We start from the raw sequence: 16,725 nt of genomic DNA on the forward strand, positions 1-16,725 counted from the left end.
GATAAAGTCCATGCTGCCTCCGGTCCCATATCGCATTCGCACGTGGCGACTACATTTTCATTGAATTTTTTTCTTAAAACGGCACTCCCCTTTTGTCGCTTAACATCCATCGCAGTCACCGACAACCCTGTTCAATCGATCTCTGTGCGCGTAGCAGCCTTTGCTAATACGTTCAACTTACATTTGAGGGCACTAAAAGCACGGCGCATTAGCCGGCAGTCACGTGGCATTGTTTAAAGTTTCACGGACTTTAAAGAAAGGCTACAAAATAATTAAACAGGCCAGTTATCTTAGCATTGATAAAATATTCCGATGTCTCTGCACAAGCATTATAACTTATTTATTGCAGATTTCTAGTTTGAGTTATTATTTAAAAAGTTCATTAGCCAATCTTTGTTACCCAGCTTGGCAGATTGAAAAAAGATGTCATGACGTGCTCCATATGGCTCAGAACAATACTACGCCAATTGGACACGCGTAGCGCCTGTGTTTGTTATTTAAATACTTGGCTCAAGTTAGCTGAAACACCTTATATAGATTTATTCTTCCCTCACGATACCGCAAAGTAAACTGCCGCCCCCGCCGCCGCCACACCACACCCAAGCAGACGGTCGCCACGCGCGCCTCGCGACAGTGACGTCAGGCCGCACAGCGCCCAATCGGGAGGCCACCTAAAGCAAAACTCTTGCTTGGGCTAGTTGGTTCATGCTTGACGTAGTAAAGGCAAGGCGCAGAAGACCAGGACTCGAGAAGAAGAACACAAACGAAAGGACCGGCGCCGGTCCTGTCGTTTGTGTTTTTCTTCTCGAGTCCTGGTCTTCTGCGCCTTGCCTTTACCACCTAAAGCGCCTGACGACAGTGACGTCAGGGCGCACCATCGAACACACGGCCGCCATGCGTGCCGATGTGATGAGTCATCCCACGCGGGCCTCGTCTCGCCAAACCAGTGTCTCCTAACACGCGACGTGCGGCAGCCGCTGAACGCAAGCGGCGCTCAAGAGAGGCTGAGCATATACGTCGCATGCATCAAAGCGGCGAGGCGCGTCCGACACTACAGAGTCCAGGGACGCGACGGGTCAACGCAAGAGAGGTAATGCGTTTGAAGCGACTCGCGGCATCTGCGGGTACCAAGGCAAATGAAGCTCGGAAGCGCCGTGATTGCCATCTTGCCGCGGCAAGCCGAACAAGCACAAGTCAATCGAGCGAAGTGGATGATGAGGATGGCCAACTACACCCCGACACCGCTATGGAAGATGCGTCTCCTCTTGATCCACAAACGGCGCTGCAACAGTTCGGCGCTGCAAACAGCCATCCTGGATGTGGACCCACTAAAGCACAAGGAGTTCACCGGCCATGAGTTGCAAGCCGACATCCTCCCAGATGACAGCTTTGAAATGATGGACTCAGAAGACATCGAAACGATGGACATAGGAGTAAACGACGTTGCAGGCATTTAATAAACAAATAAAGATTAACATAACTGTGTACGAGTTGTTTGCCTCCGTGGTGTTTCCGACGCAACAAATCGCCATTGCCAATGGTGTCAGGCGTTCGCCGTTTCACACTTTAGTCTCGACAAAGTGTCTTCGGTTATTTTTTTGATGTGCTCTCCCACCTAGCGGAATCGGCGAAGCTCCATAGCTCGGCCGCGCAACGGCTCGAGTGTCCACTTTTGTCGTTTACTATGTTACTTTATGGCCCTCGTTTAGGCAACAGTTGAAATCACTGACTATGAATGTCGGGTAAGGCTCTCGAACATGTATGTGTCAAGTGGTTCGAAAAATTGCGTTCAATTGGACTGGCGTGCGGGTGCATATATCACTAGTTCCCTAACGCGTCTCGTATTCAGCAGAAAATCGACTGCTAATTTGCGGCCGTCTAAACCGTACGTACAATGCGGTCCCTTCCTAAAACGACGATTTAAAAACACTACTCTCACGCCCCAAGACACAGCGTTTTTCAGTGAAAAGAAGACATCGACAACAAAATAGGTCTTAAAGTTTGGCACATCAAGGCATGTCCGGAAATTACATTCTTGCAAGAAAAGCACGTCGACGCCCCGTGCTTGCGTGAAGTGCAGCACCTCTCTCTGTTTGTCGACGGACCGGAACCCTAGAACATTCAGAGAGAGGAAATGCACCATCGCCATGATGCAAGCGAAAAACGTCGCCATATTTACAGGCCTAGTTAAAGGGTTCCGCCGTGCGCAACTTGCTCGGGACTTAGATTTCCTCTCTTTATGAGAACTGCTCGAGTCCGTTTCTGTTTCGCGCGCTCTCTGCTTAACTGCTGCTTATCAGTGTCCATTGCATCAGCCATACGGGGTAGGACGGCAGCTTGACTTACTGGATCCTTTAACGACGAGTCCGTTGTTCGGGGGATATACGGAATCCGCTGGCTTGGGCAATTACAGTTTCTCGCGTGGTGCCAGGTGTCGGCGTCTGCCGGAGCTGGGGGCGGTGGCCACGGCCTACTGGATGACGCGGCCTGTCGGTGAGCTTAAAGCCCCTCCATCCACGCGCCACCGCCTGGATGTAGGGGCTTTAGGTGAACTCGCCGGCTGGCACATCGTCTTCGTGCGCTGTGAAGTCCGCTCACTCGTCGATTATGAGTTGTGGGGGAGAGCCCGTGTCGCTTGAGCTTGCCTCGGTTGCGCTGACTTCGGTAATGCTCTTCTCAGAAGAGGGGAGTGGTGGGAACTGCTCATCTTCCGAGGAAGACAGGGGTTCGAACGTTCGTTGCAGCGGGGTTCTTCAGACGGATCCTGCACATCGGGGTCTCGGTCACCTTTGAGCTGTTCTTTGGGGAGCTCATCATGCTCTTGTTGGTCGCCGTCTTCTTCGTTGCTGACAGGGGTGTTAGACTTTGCGGCAGCCGCGGCATAGAATCTGGGCGAGAAGCAGTCCGCTGTGACGTGGATCCCGGCACAGCGGCGACAAGGGGACGTGCACTTGGCGGTCTCATGACCGAAAACTTCGCACCTTTAGCAATGTGGTGTCTCGCATGCCTTCCGTAGGTGTCCTTCCATCCCACACCGCGAGCACACCTTCTGAATTCCTCGGTGTTGCCAGTGGCAAATGGAAATTAACGTTTCTAAAGCTAAGGCCATGACGTTCACGAGAACACATAATCCAGAATTGAGCTACTACACGATTCAGGCAATCCCTGTTGAGAAAGTATCCACATTTAAATATCTTGGAGTTTATTTATCCTCTGATTTATCTTGGAACGAGCACATTAATACCATAACCAGTAAAGCATCCAAAACACTCGGCTTCATTAAACGCAACTTATACTTAGCGAACTCTGCTACTAAGTTATTAGCATACACTATGCTTGTTCGTTCAAAGGTAGAGTACGCATCCATTATTTGGAATCCGCATCAAACCTATCTGATCGAACAGCTCGAAGCAATACAAAATAAAGCAGCAAGATATACCACAAAAATATACTCGCGAAACTACAGTGTTACGGACATCAAGGAATCACTTTCATTGTCCTCTCTTCAAAACCGCCGACTAATAACATTGTTATCACATTTTCACGCGCTTTATCATAGTAGATCCCCGTTCCGCGAATCTTACATCAATGCAACTCATAGTATTTTTCAACGTTTTGATCACCCATTTAAAATGCAACCCCTTTTTGCTCGCACTAATCTGTACCGTCATTCACCATTACATTTGGCAATATATCATTGGAATAAACTACCGAGGGACATTGTATCTGCCATTAACCATGATGTTTTTGTTAACAAGTTGAAGGTTTTTCTAAATGTGTGATTATTTCTGTGTTGAGTGCTTACTTGCGTATTTTATTCTTTCTGTATATAATTATGTCACTGTATATTACCAATGTTCTTTTTTTTTACACGTTTGTTATTGTAACTGCCCCCCCCCCCCCTAGGTAATGCCCGAATGGGCCTTCAGGGTATATGAATAATTAAATATATAAATAGTCGAACATGATGTAATGGCCTTGCATTGACATAAAATTTTGCACGTGGTTCGCCATTTCCATGCGAACAACCCTTACGCCGGTGCCGATTTTGGGTCTTCCTGTCAACTGTGATTCTTGAATTGCAAGAACTTTTCCATACGGAGACAGGACTGCCGCAAGTGCGGGCGTATTCCATGTACGGGGGAACACGTAAATATAGAGGACTCGTGGTCCCACTTGGCGCCTGGGACCGAGCCACCATTCAGAACGAAGGAGCGGCCGGGATGATAGTTGGCTAGCGGCTGCTGCGGACGCAACAGCTGCGATGAACTTCACTCCTCCCTGGTGTCGGAGGGTCTCAAGGCCTTCTGGCCCAACGGTTTATCCGAAGGCGTCGATTATTTCATCGGCGCTGTTGCCCGTTGGGGCCCTCAAGGTGAAGCAGCGCGCCTTAGGTGGGGGTTCACGGAACACCATCCTCGTTGAGTTGGATGGCTAGGTGTAGCCCTGGCTACCACGGTGGGACGCGCGGCGTTTCGGCGTTGCTCACGCTGGTCGATCGCTCGAAAGGCACGCTTATCGCGCGCGAGCGCGCACTTAATTACCACTGTACAAACCTTCCGTGGCCGAAAATCTGGTGTCGGCGTCGGTCGTTGTTTCGGCAAAACGATTTCCTAACCACCACTACCCAAGCCCTCCATGTGGCGCAAGGAACTTACTGAACTAATTGTATTTCTTAAGCTTAAATACGTAGAAAAATCGTTAAGTACGACTTACACACAACCTACAGGCATAGTAGCTCTCGGATTGTAATTTGAATATACGAGAAAATACAATTATGTTACGCGAAAACTCAAGCAAACCCCTTTGCCAAAGTTCCTTCAATAGACCGCCGACGGCGTCCGCCATTTGCCGCGCCGGCGCGTGAATATCTATAGACCGTTTCATCGGGCGAGGAGGATAGGGCGCGCGGAGAGCCTTTCCTCCTCTCTGGCTTGGGCGATCCGGCACGGCGCTGCTTGAAAGTATTGCTGTCGCGTGCTGCGGAACGATTTCGAGATGTTTTAAATCTTACTTTGTGAAATTTACGCCATGTTCGTTCATATAAGGTCGTCAGGGAAGCCTTTCGGTGCATCGGTAACTACTATAGGCGGAATTATGTCTTGGGGGCGCAAAAATGTGACGCGCATAATCAGCCGCGATGTACGCGCATTATCAGTCGCTGTGCGTGTATGTGTTCTTTAATATTTTGCTTATATCGATTTTAAATCAACAAAGGAAACCGGCGTGTCTGTATTACCAGCATTAAATCGTAAATCAGCTCACTGTCTGATCGATTGGCGTAGGGAGTAAAACATAAGAGCGCGTGCTGTGCACGGCCAACGTAAGGCAATCACGAAATATCTGAGCGGCAAGCGCTATCAAATATTTGTGATACACTGGCATCGTTCTCACGCATTTCAAGTCCAGTATGCTTGAAATTACCATATGTCTACGCTAGCCTTGCTGCATGTGGCCCATGGCGCTGCTCAACACAGCGATCACTGCGGTTGGTGAGCCAGCACGATACATATATATATAAGCTGTGTGCTTCGGCATTGCCCTTTTGGCCTGTATACAGCCATATAATATATGAGAGGGTTCGCATAAAAAGAATGCGATCGCTATTTTTGAGCGCAAGATTTCCCTAATACGTGTGAGTGCATCGTAGAGAACTGAACGAACACAACCGCAAAAAAAAATTCGGTTATCATCCTCTTGCTCTAAAAAGCAAGAGAAAACGGGCTAACGCCGCACAACGTTTATAAATATATAACCGCTGATGCCGTATGCTTGGACCATGTGCTATATAGAACAAAGATATCTGTAATTCAGCACCTACTACTGCTTAGGACGCTCGCGCAGTTCGTAAACGGTCGCTTTGCTGGACAAGCTTAACTCAGACTGTAAGGTATGATGCTATTACTAGCCAAAACTTTTATTCATAGGCGGAAACGTCATCCATCGAACCAAGTAGTCACACAGTGTAACCTGCAGCGAACAGTTTGAATGCTTGTCAAAGTATAACAGCACAGCTCCTATCGTAGCAGAACGGTACCCACGCTGTTACGATCGTCGCGTATGTGTCATGGCTCCTAAACCGCAGCCTAGAAATAGAAGATAATACTGCAATAAGGTCACATTAGTGATTGGAACATTCGGAAATACACAATTGATCTCCGAGGCTGATTGTAGGCTCAAACATACGCGCACACATCGCGCTGCGTGTTCCGTCCACCTCAACGCCAGCAGAAATTCCGGCCATGACGCCTTAAACCACTTCAGCATGTCTCACAGGACCGTTTACCACGTAGAAGACGCACGTCATACTAAACAGACCGCACGACCGCGAAAACAAACGCCAGAACCTACCGCCGAGCGTATACCTGCCATGCCAAAGACCGCTTTCACCCAAGCCAGTATGGCGCTGCTCATAGGCGGCGCCACTGCGTTCACAATATGGCGGCGCCTACGAAAAAACGGTCTATAGGAGTGCACGTAGCGGCGTGCCCGCTTCCTTGAAACGCTTCCAGATGGCGCTCGCCTCCGCCGCATCGCGGCTCACGCAAGAGGTCGCGTTTCTACCAGAAAATACGCCTTTGTGCATAGCGTTCGCAGCGAGTGTTTTGCGATACATTACAGTTACATACGCTGCAGTTGCCGGGGAGTGTGAGAAGCAGTCAGCGATCTTCGAATGCTACCGCGTTCCACTCTTAAAGGCAAACCTTAAGCGTCCTCCATATTGTCAAATTTGACTACATTATAAAGACTAGCAGTGTTTCTTTTAGGTTTGTTAGGTCATCGGGCATTTTTATTAATTATTACAAAGAGTACTTGGTGCCTTTGTACTGCGTTGTAGTGAACGCAGCTTGAATCGCTGCTTCAGAGATTTTTTTTTGTAAGGTGATCTTTAACGTGCTGTATAATAAAGAAAATTCTTGGAATCCACGTTTTTCTTTAATCTAAAGGTGGTAAGCTCGAATTCATCTCCTCCAGTACGCTACATCTCCAGGCTTGGAGTATTGCCTGACACCGGCAAAAGGTGCCGAGAGCCAGTGGGGCTATACTAATACAGCTACAGCAAAATTAGGAAGACCCACTAAGCTTGAACAACAGACACTCCCTCACCAGAACAGGAATTCGCCTCCTTGATGCTGTGTCCGGCCACTCCCTCACAAATGACTCATTCGGTCAACCAATGACCCTCAGTCCCCGGCAGCTGCGGAGCACCTCCAAGGCGACGGTCAGACCTGTAACGCAGCAGAGGGTGCTAAGAATCTGTGGACCCGGAGAGGCCGCGAAAGGAAACTGACCTTGTCAACGTTTAACACCCAGAACTCTCTCGAGTGAAGCGAGCTGAGCAGAACTCTTTGAGGAGCTATAAGGCATTGTTTGGGATGTCATTGGCCTTAGTGAGATTAAAAGAACTGGTGAGGCTTATACAGTGCTGACTAACGGGCACGTCCTCTGCTGTAGAGGCCTCCCACCGAAACTATAGGGTGTAGGATTCCTAAAGCATAAGACATAGCGGGCAACATTGACGAATTCAAAAGCATTAATGAGCGGATAGCCCTAGTCGTTATAAATCTTATGAGTTATAGAATAAAGGTAATACAAGCCAACGCTCTAAGCTCTAGTCATGATGCTGATGAAATAGATGAGTTTTATGAATATGTTGAATTAGCCATAAGAAAAGTGCGAACCCAATATATTGTAGTAATGGGCGACTTCAATGCAAAAAGTCGGGAAAAACGCAGGCTGGTGAACAAGCAATTAGCAACTACAGCGTCGATCCTAGGAACACTAGAGGAGAGATGCTGGCAGAATTCGCCGAAAGTAATAAGCCACCAGTAATGAACACCTTCTTCAGGAGGCGTAGCAATAGAATGTGGACCTGGAAAAGCCCTAATGGTGAAACAAGAAATGAAATAGATTTCATACTTTCTGCCGATGCCAGTATAGTGCAGGATGTAGAAGTGTTAGGTAGGGTAAAGATCAGTGATCATAGGTTAGTGAGGACTAAGATTCACCTCAATTTGAAGTGAGAAAGCGTGAAATTGGTCAGGAAGAAATAGGCCAACCGAGACGCAGGAAGGGTAAAAGCAGCCCAATTCAAGCAGCTACTTGCGAACAAATATGCAGCCTTAGAACAGAGAGATGAAGAAGACATAGAGGTAATGAATGAAACCGTGACTAGGCTGGCTTCAGAAGCAGCAATTGAAGTGGGAGGTAAGGCACCAGGGCAAACAGTAAATGAGCTCTCCTAAGTAACAAATGACCTAATAAATAAACGACAAAGAATGAAAGTGTCCAACTCAAGAGATAAGATAGAATTCGCGGATCTTTCAAAACTGATCAACAAGGAAAAAATATGGGATATTCGAAATTATAATGTGAGAAAGATTGAGGAAGCAGTAAAATATAGACGCAGCATGAAATCAGAGAGAAGAAAAATTGGCAAAGCTAGGACAAACCAAGATGTATGCACTGAAAGATAAGCAGGATAATATCATCGGCAATCTCGACGACATAATAAAAGCAGCTGAATAATTCTATACTGGCCTGTGCAGTATTAGAACAGCCACGATACCTCCATCAGAAGTAGTAATGAACAGGTTACAGAAGCTGCTTCTATAACTAGCGATGAAGTTAGAAGGGCCTTGCAAGGCGTGAAACGGGGAAAAGCGGCAGGGAGAAGATGGAATAACAGTCGATTTAATCAAAGATAGAGGAGACATAATGCTTGAAAAACTGGCGGCCCTTTATACAAACTGTCTCACGACTTCAAGGGTCCCAGATAACTGGAAGAATGCCAACATTATGCTTATCCACAAAAAGAGAGACGGCAAAGAATTGAAATGTTATAGGCCCATTAGCTTACTTCCAGTATTATATGAAATATTGGCAAGGATAATTTACAATAGAATAAGGGCAACACTGGACTTCAGTTAACAAAGGGAACTGGCTGACTTCAGGAAGGGATACTCTGCAATGGATCACATCCATGTCGTCAATCAGGTAATCGAGAAATCAGCAGAGCACAATCAGCCTCTTTATATGGCTTTAATAGATTACGAAAATGTATTTGATAGAGTAGAGATACCAACAGTCATAGAGGCATTACGTAATCAACGAGTACAGAAAGCTTACGTAAATATTAGAAAATATCTACAGAGATTCCACAGCTACTTTAATCCTCCACAAAAATAAAATAGGAAGGTACCTGCAAAGAAAGCTCAGGCAAGGGGGCACAATCTCTTCAATGCTATTCACTGCGTGCTTGGAAGAAGTATTCAAGCTATTAAACTGGGAACGCTTAGGAGTGAGGATCAAAGTCGAATATCTCGGGAATCTTCGGTTTGCAGATGACATTCTCCTCTTCAAGACGATGAGCAAAATTAGAACGAGGGGAAAGCAGGAGCCAACGTTTCGACAAGCGGACTTGTCTTCTTCAAGGCAAGGCCTTGTCTAAACGTCCACTTGTCGAAACGTTGGCTCCTGCTCTCACTTTGTTCTCGTTTTGCTCATCGTCTTGAATTTCCATCTCCCGCCTTCCCCGTATCTCCTGTTCAGCAACACTGGGGACGAGTTGCAACATATGATTGATGACCTTAACAGAGAAAGTGTAAGACTGGGGTTGAAGATTAAGATGCAGAAGGACAAATATGATCAATAGCCTGGCAAGGGAACAAGAGTTCATGATCGCCAATCAGCCTCTAGAGTCTGTGAAGGAGTACGTTTGCCTAGGTCAATTACTCACAGGGGACCCTGGCCATGAGAAGGAAATTTACAGAAGAATAAAAATGGGTTGGAGCGCATACGGCAGACATCAGATCCTGATTGGAAGCTTACCATTATCATTTGAAAAGAAAGGTGTACAAGCAGTACATTCTACCGGTGCTAACATATGGAGCAGAAGCTTGGAGGCTGACAATGAAGCTCGAAAATAAGTTAAGGACCGTGCAAAGAGCGATGGAACGAAGAATGTTAGGCGTAATGTTAATAGACAGGAAGAAAGCGGTGAGCATCAGAGAGCAAACTGGGATAGCCGATATTCTATTTGACATTAAGAGAAGAAAATGGACCTGTACAGGCCACGTAATGCGTAGGTTAGATAACCGGTGGACCGTTAGGGTTACAGAATGGGTGCCAAGAGAAGGGAAGCGCATTCGAGGACGGCGGAAGACTAGGTGGGGCGATGAAATTTGGAAATTCGCAGGCGCTAGTTGGAATCAGTTGACGCAGGACAGGGCTAACTGCAGATCGCAGGGAGATGCTTTCGTCCTGCAGTGGACAAAGAATTGGCTGATGATGATGATAATAATAAGAAGAAAACAAGATTTCTACCTGCTTTCTTTCACAGCACAGAATTTAACGGATCGCACAATGTTGCAGCACATGTTGAACTAGATGCAGGGGGTACCAGCGAAACACAAAGAACGCGCACACAAGGAAAAGAACAAGAACGGACGCTGGACTTTCAACTGTGCTTTATTGGAATTCGCATTGCCGCACACAACCTCCGACGCATGCGCATCTTCAACTCGTCCTGAGACATGTCCATTGATAACACCACGAAAAGTACATTGACGCACAGAAACAGGCTACGCATGCACAACTTCTACTCCTCCCAAGACCCGTTAGAGACGGGCGGACGCTGAACTTTCAGTTGTACTTCTTTTAGATACGGATGGACGCTGGACTTTCACCTGTTAAAAGTCCAGCATCCGTCCGTATCTAACGCCTTTTACTTGTTTGCGCGTCCTTTGTGTTTCGCTGGTGCCCCCTTTTTCAAGTTCATCATGCACCAACTGGCCCAAGGGCTTGTGCTAATGTGCATGTTGAGTTATTAGAGATAAAACGATGAATAGCATATAGTAAGCTTGGGCGAGCCGGTGCTTACATTTCGTTCTTCATTTAGCACTGAGCAGGGGTCTAAAGGCGCGAAATAAGAAGGCATCTCGCCTCTTCCTTTTATGCTTTTCGTGTTTTGCTCACCACTAAAACGAAGAAAGAAATGTACAGCCACGACTGTACTTCACCCCAGCTCAGCCAGCCGAGGCGTCATTGAGTACTTTCGTTTTCGAAGCAAGGGAACGAGCTAGCTTGAATAAGACAAAACTGTGGCCGAGCCCCTTCCGTGTGTCGGGGGACGGGGAGAAAAGCGTCGGAGTATCTTAAAATGGGGGAGGGCGCTCGAAGCGGTGAGTGTCATGGCGGGATTTGCAGATATGCGATTTGCTCCGGCTCGGCACGCCACACATGTGCAGAGAATATAAAATTGAAGCACCAGGCCAGACGTGGTTTTTGTAACTAAAATACCTTGTCCATGGCCATGCCCCGTTAAATAGAGACGAGTTTTGCGAGCCCTATCGGACTCCCCTGGGGATGGCAACCTAAATAAGTTGATTTGATTTGTAGATGTTCACGAACACAACTTATATTAAGCGTATAGCTTCAAGAAAATTTATCACTAACACGCGCGTGCGCGCGTATGACTGTGTTTTTATTACGCAGTGGAGATGAACTTCTGTCACCTAACACGGGTGGACTTGAGGCGCTTCTTTTGTTGAGTTTTAATTATTATTATTATTATTATTGATTTCATTTACATTTCTTATTGCCTTGTGTGTCTGATGTGAGCGTGAGATTTGTATGGGTATATGGGCAGCGTCACTAGTGACTTAGGGTATAGGGCTTTGGATGTCTTTGGATTGCGAGCTCTAATGTCCCCTACCTTTCCGTTTGTGTACAGTTATTAAACAAGAATGGAGAATATCACCTGGTAGGCGTTGTTATGCCCCATTTCAAACTGATCTTCATCATCAGCAGCAGCCTATGTTGTAACTCCACTGCAAGATGAAGGCCTGTCCCTGCGATCTCCATTTACGCCTGTCTTGCGCTGGCTGATCCCAGCTTCCGCCTGCAAATTTCCTCATTCCAACACTCCATTTTGAGCTGACCATTGACTATGAAAAACTGTACGCCCTTTAGGGGATATTTATTTCTCATGACAACCATTGTCGCTTGCATCCGTCGCTCAAAATGTACCTTTCGCACCTTTCCAATCTACAAAGTTACGTGCCAAGCACTTTCCTGTCGGAAACCCTTTGCGTGTCTCGAAGTGGCAAAGCGTTCCTGACAGAGAAGTAGCGAGTGCAGAGCGTTATCACGAAAGTGATAACGGTTATCGTATAGAAACAAATGTATTTCCTAACAGATGTGCAAGTTCTTAAGAATGTATAGTTTAGGGTTCTAGTTCAGGACTGGCTCGGATGATGATTTAAACACAAATGATTCGTGCGTGCCAGTCATTCCTCCAGATAAAGCAAACCAAGTCTCATCACTGGTACACAGTTGTTGCTGACCTTAAATGACTTCAATGACCGCTTGTTTTAGTCACCTCAAATTTCCAGCATCAATCGCAGGAAACATACACATGCTAATTAATGCAATATCAACTTTACATGCCGACCTTCCAGTATTAGTGCTAAGTGTGTATATATTATGCACTCCATCGATGCGAAACACAGTCGTAACATTAAGGCCAGCGTGCTTGCATTTCTTATTCGAAAGTGACCTTCGAAGTAGTCAGCTCGCTTGCAGTGCCTTTACTGCAGTGCACAATGTTATTAGGCAGTAAAGAAAAACAACACCTTACGCTGTCAACATATATAAAATAAGCTGAATGAGTCACTGCAACATACTTCGCTTTAACTGAAGCAATAAGTCTTATTACTGTGAATTTCTCGCTGCACGTCAGCAAGCCGCCTTCTCTACTGCGGAAAAAGGAAAATAGAAAAACCAAGGAAGCGAGAAACAAAAGCACAATAGAACAAAGGAACGTGGCAAAAAAACAAGCAAGCAAACAAACAAACGAATAAACAAAGGTACAAGTGAACGAAGGAAACAAAAACACGAACAGGCGACCAAGCAAAAACGAAGTTTCCGGGCAATGGTGTCTTGTCGTCAAAGTGAATTCCAAGAGGAAGCGATTTTGCGGATGTGTATGTCCGCAATGCGTGAGGCAGCTAATGACCATGCAGCACTTCCAGCTGCTTTGTGCCCTGCTCACTCTCGCGATCCTGGTTTCGTGCCCTCTCAGTGACACACATGTCGGACTGCGTATAAAAGCCTCCGGATTCCGGTCAAAAGTCAGCACTGGCCCACAAGCTTGAAGTCATGAGCATTCCGGTGAGTACCTCGCTGTTAGGCACAGGAGACTGCTTTCGCTTCAGCGCGAAAATTGACGCTGCCTGCCTGAGTGAAAGCTGCAAAGCATTCAGCTAGGCACGTTGTCTCCTCCCACTTGTTCCTAAAGATTCAGGGCGCCTATTCTTTTTATCAATATTTAAATTACGAGGTTTTCCATGCCAAAACCAATTTCTGATTATGAGGCACGTCGTAGTTTAGGACTCCGGAAATTTCGACCACCTGGGGTTCTTTAACGTGGACCTAAATCTAAGCGCACGGGTGTTTTCGCATTTCGCCCCCATCGAAATGCGGCCGCCGTGGCCGAGATTCCATCCCGCGACCTCGTGCTCAGCAGCCCAACACCATAGCCACTGAGCAACCACGGCGGGTATTTTTCATCGATGTTGTTTCAGGCTTTGATAACACATATATAATATATAATGGTGATTGTCTACGTATTGATAACGCACACAGGTACTTTCAAATACAGTTTGTTTAGCTTATTTAAGCAAGTATGGAAGCATTCTCACTTAGTTCTTGGTGAGGCGTGCTGCATTCTTTAGTGAAACGTAAGTGCATTGCTTTCGGATTACATTTTTATGCTATATCAGTGAAAAAAAGATGCATTTTGGCACTATATCTGAGAAAAGGATTCTTTTGGTACTATATCAGTGACCCGATAGATAAATGGCCACATAATGATTTCTTTACCTGCGGTTTTTTGCCAGAGGTACTTTACCCATGCCTAAATTTACGCGTCCTTAATACAAATAGTTATGATTCTCCGAGTTCGCACAGCTCAGATGTCAACAATGGCAGTATTTTACCCATGTTTGAGCTTCACACATGATTGTATTCGTACAGCCAAATGCTCCTCGAATAGCAAATAATATAAAACTCCATAGTATAGCAAAGCATGTGTGCTTTCTTATACCTTTAGAGTGAACGTACAGATGCGTCGTGTTCGACGCAATTTGGTCAACATACCTCAATACTCAATAACATCTGGAGGAATTATTATGATATTTATTAACCAATTTGCCTATGTCCATCGTTCGTGAAGATTTTAGCTTCATCCTAAAAAGTTATAAGACCGCTTCTGTGCATTCATCTTTAGTTTTAAGCATGAAATGCTTTTAACTCCCGTGGTCGACGACCTTCAAGTGACTTTGAAGCAAAAGCCAGAGCAGTTATGCGGGCACTCAAGCGAGAACATCCGGGCAAGTTGAGAGAACAAAACGAGATCATTCGGGCGACCAGTCAAAACTTAAGAAAATGCGGTCTCTGGTCCCAAACCCTTTGTACAGGTCCGCATTACATACGCTAGTTACTGTCCAAACAAGTTACAAAAGATATTGCTTCCGAGTTCTTTATAATGTTTCTTCACAATATCACTCAAGCTGTAGCTTCTAGTATGCTGAAGTTTTATTTGTTATTTCCAATACGTTCAGAAAGCGGATGCAGGACACCATACATTTCATCTTTTAGAGCTGAGACAAGGTTGCCTGTGCTCTTTTGAACGCCAGTTCCGCAGCGCGAGTTTCGCATAGCCTGGAAAGATGCCGCCACGCTGTATGGAGCTTCGTTCAGACGCTTTCTTTTTCTAGCTGGGCAATGCGCTCTTTCTCCCTGGCGTCTTTCGCTGCCTGTCGTGCCGCCTTCAGCCGGTTTCCTTCTGGCTGGGTAGCGTCCGTATGAACCAATGCACAGTATGGCGTGGTGCGGTGCGCTGTGGTGGGGTGTGCCGTTGCATTGCAAACATGGCACTGCACCAATTTTAAGATTGGGGCTAGTATCATATCCAATTAATCTGTTTTGACGGTTGCCATTTCATGCTTACATCTACTCTCGATTACGAGAGAGACAGCTATTCTTCCTTGTTTTTCTTAGATTTTTTTTTCTTTCGGTTCTTTTTTCGTCCACCGTCTAACATTTAGAGCCATCAATGCACCGGAAGGTATATTGTGCAGGAAACATGGCCAAAATACCCTTTACGACATGATTGAACAGTGTCATATGACTTTTTGCTACGTTATGTTCTCGACTTCTCAGTATTTTGGTTAGCTTGTCGTGTACAGTGGTGAAATCACTAATCAAATAATCGTCTCAAATATTGAAACAACAATAAATTGAATGCCATTAAACAAACTTTAACATGTATGAAAACAACACGTAACTTGGAAATTAAGAAGGACGATCCTCTCGCAATTATGTTGCTGCAAGGATGTCGCTATGACGTTTTCAACCTTGTATCGACTGTATCTCTGTGCCTGTAAGCTGCACCACTTTATTTGAGTACGAAGCTATAGAGGAATTCATCCGCGCTTTGACAACACTGTCGGTACCAGAGGATAGGGCCCATGGAAACATTAGATTGGGTTGCACTTTGCCTGCATCTTTCTGTGCAGCCGCGTCAAGCGATTTTCTGGCATCAAATCGAGCTAAATGAATATCCACAAAGTAATGTATAGCTCTTGGGGGTCCGAAATGACCTAGGTAAAACGGCAGCCGGAAGTTGCCGCCAAGAGCCTCGGGAAAATTGATTGATTTGTAAGTGATGAAAATGTGCTGTCCCTCATGCAAGAAATGGTTATGTACCAGTTCCCCTTCTCCAAGCATCCTTAACGCGACCTAACCTTTGAGTATTGTGCCGCAGGTCCTTCTTTCTTTGCTAGCACTAATGACCGTCGCATCTGCGGGACTGTTGGGTGGCGGCGGCGGTGGTGGTGACGACGACATTGGCTTGGCCTCGATATCGTATGTCAAGACTCCTGTCGTGAGCGTCAAGTACGTGGCCAAACCAGTGGTCAGCTACGTGGCCAAGCCGGTGACCACTGTTTCGCACTCCTTGAAGCCCGTGGTGACCTACACAATTTCTGGGGGCCATGGCGGATTCGGAGGCGGTGGATACGGTGGAGGTGGTCACTCTGGTTGGCCTTGGTGGTGATTGCAGGCATGTCCAGGACCTCCTCGCTAATCGCTGCTCCACGAAAGAATATTTACCCTAAACAATGATTCGCACGGTATCCAGAAGTATTCAGAAGCTCCTGATGAAATTTTTAAGGACTACAACTGGCTCTCATAGCTGATAGAGATACGGAGAGTTGAAAAAGTCGACTACAGCCTGCTTTGTACAAACTATTTTATTAAATAAATAAAATGCCTGGCCTGCACGAGGTTTCACTTAATATCGTGCGGTTGTTTTTGTGGCTGACAACTAAATCACAAACTGGGATGACTGTACAGGAGGCTGCAGCCCTGTACAGGCTACACAATCCAGGGCAAAAGAGACTTCCACCCAAAAGTAGCCTGAATATACAAATGTAGCCTACGTAATTTCTTCCAAAACGAAGCTTCGCAGCAGGAGAGAAATTCGTCCTGGTACGGGCATCGAACCCGGTACCACCACCTTTCTGAGGCAGTCGCTTTATTAACGGATCCAGGCGGCTAGGCAATGGTAAGTGTGCCTGTCGACGTAAGTATACTTGCCGCGCCACCAGAAAGTTTGCTCGTACGTTCTATATTGCCATAGTCTACCGTTTAGGATGACAG

The 16,725-nt window shown here is 46.2% G+C and overlaps 1 protein-coding gene across 1 annotated transcript; it reads left to right on the forward strand.

Annotated features, from left to right (window-relative positions):
• The first annotated feature begins 1,220 nt into the window (after positions 1-1,220).
• On the forward strand, positions 1,221-16,361 carry LOC129380866 (uncharacterized). The gene is made up of 3 exons (XM_055063027.1): positions 1,221-1,433; positions 13,114-13,173; positions 15,830-16,361. The coding sequence occupies exons 1-3, from the start codon at positions 1,221-1,223 to the stop codon at positions 16,118-16,120; spliced, it is 564 nt and encodes a 187-aa protein (XP_054919002.1). The 3' UTR covers positions 16,121-16,361.
• Positions 16,362-16,725: the final 364 nt, after the last annotated feature.

This window comes from Dermacentor andersoni, chromosome 1, assembly GCF_023375885.2.
Source record: "Dermacentor andersoni chromosome 1, qqDerAnde1_hic_scaffold, whole genome shotgun sequence".
Classification (NCBI taxonomy): domain Eukaryota; kingdom Metazoa; phylum Arthropoda; class Arachnida; order Ixodida; family Ixodidae; genus Dermacentor; species Dermacentor andersoni.

What these genes read in the sequence shown, in the direction of transcription:
- LOC129380866 (XM_055063027.1), top strand. Translation starts at nt 1,221, where the DNA reads ATGGCCAACTACACCCCGACACCGCTATGGAAGATGCGTCTCCTCTTG. An exon ending in TCGAAACGATGGACATAGGA is followed by an intron (nt 1,434 to 13,113) that starts GTAAACGACGTT and finishes TGCGTATAAAAG; the next exon opens with CCTCCGGATTCCGGTCAAAA. An exon ending in TTGAAGTCATGAGCATTCCG is followed by an intron (nt 13,174 to 15,829) that starts GTGAGTACCTCG and finishes ATTGTGCCGCAG; the next exon opens with GTCCTTCTTTCTTTGCTAGC.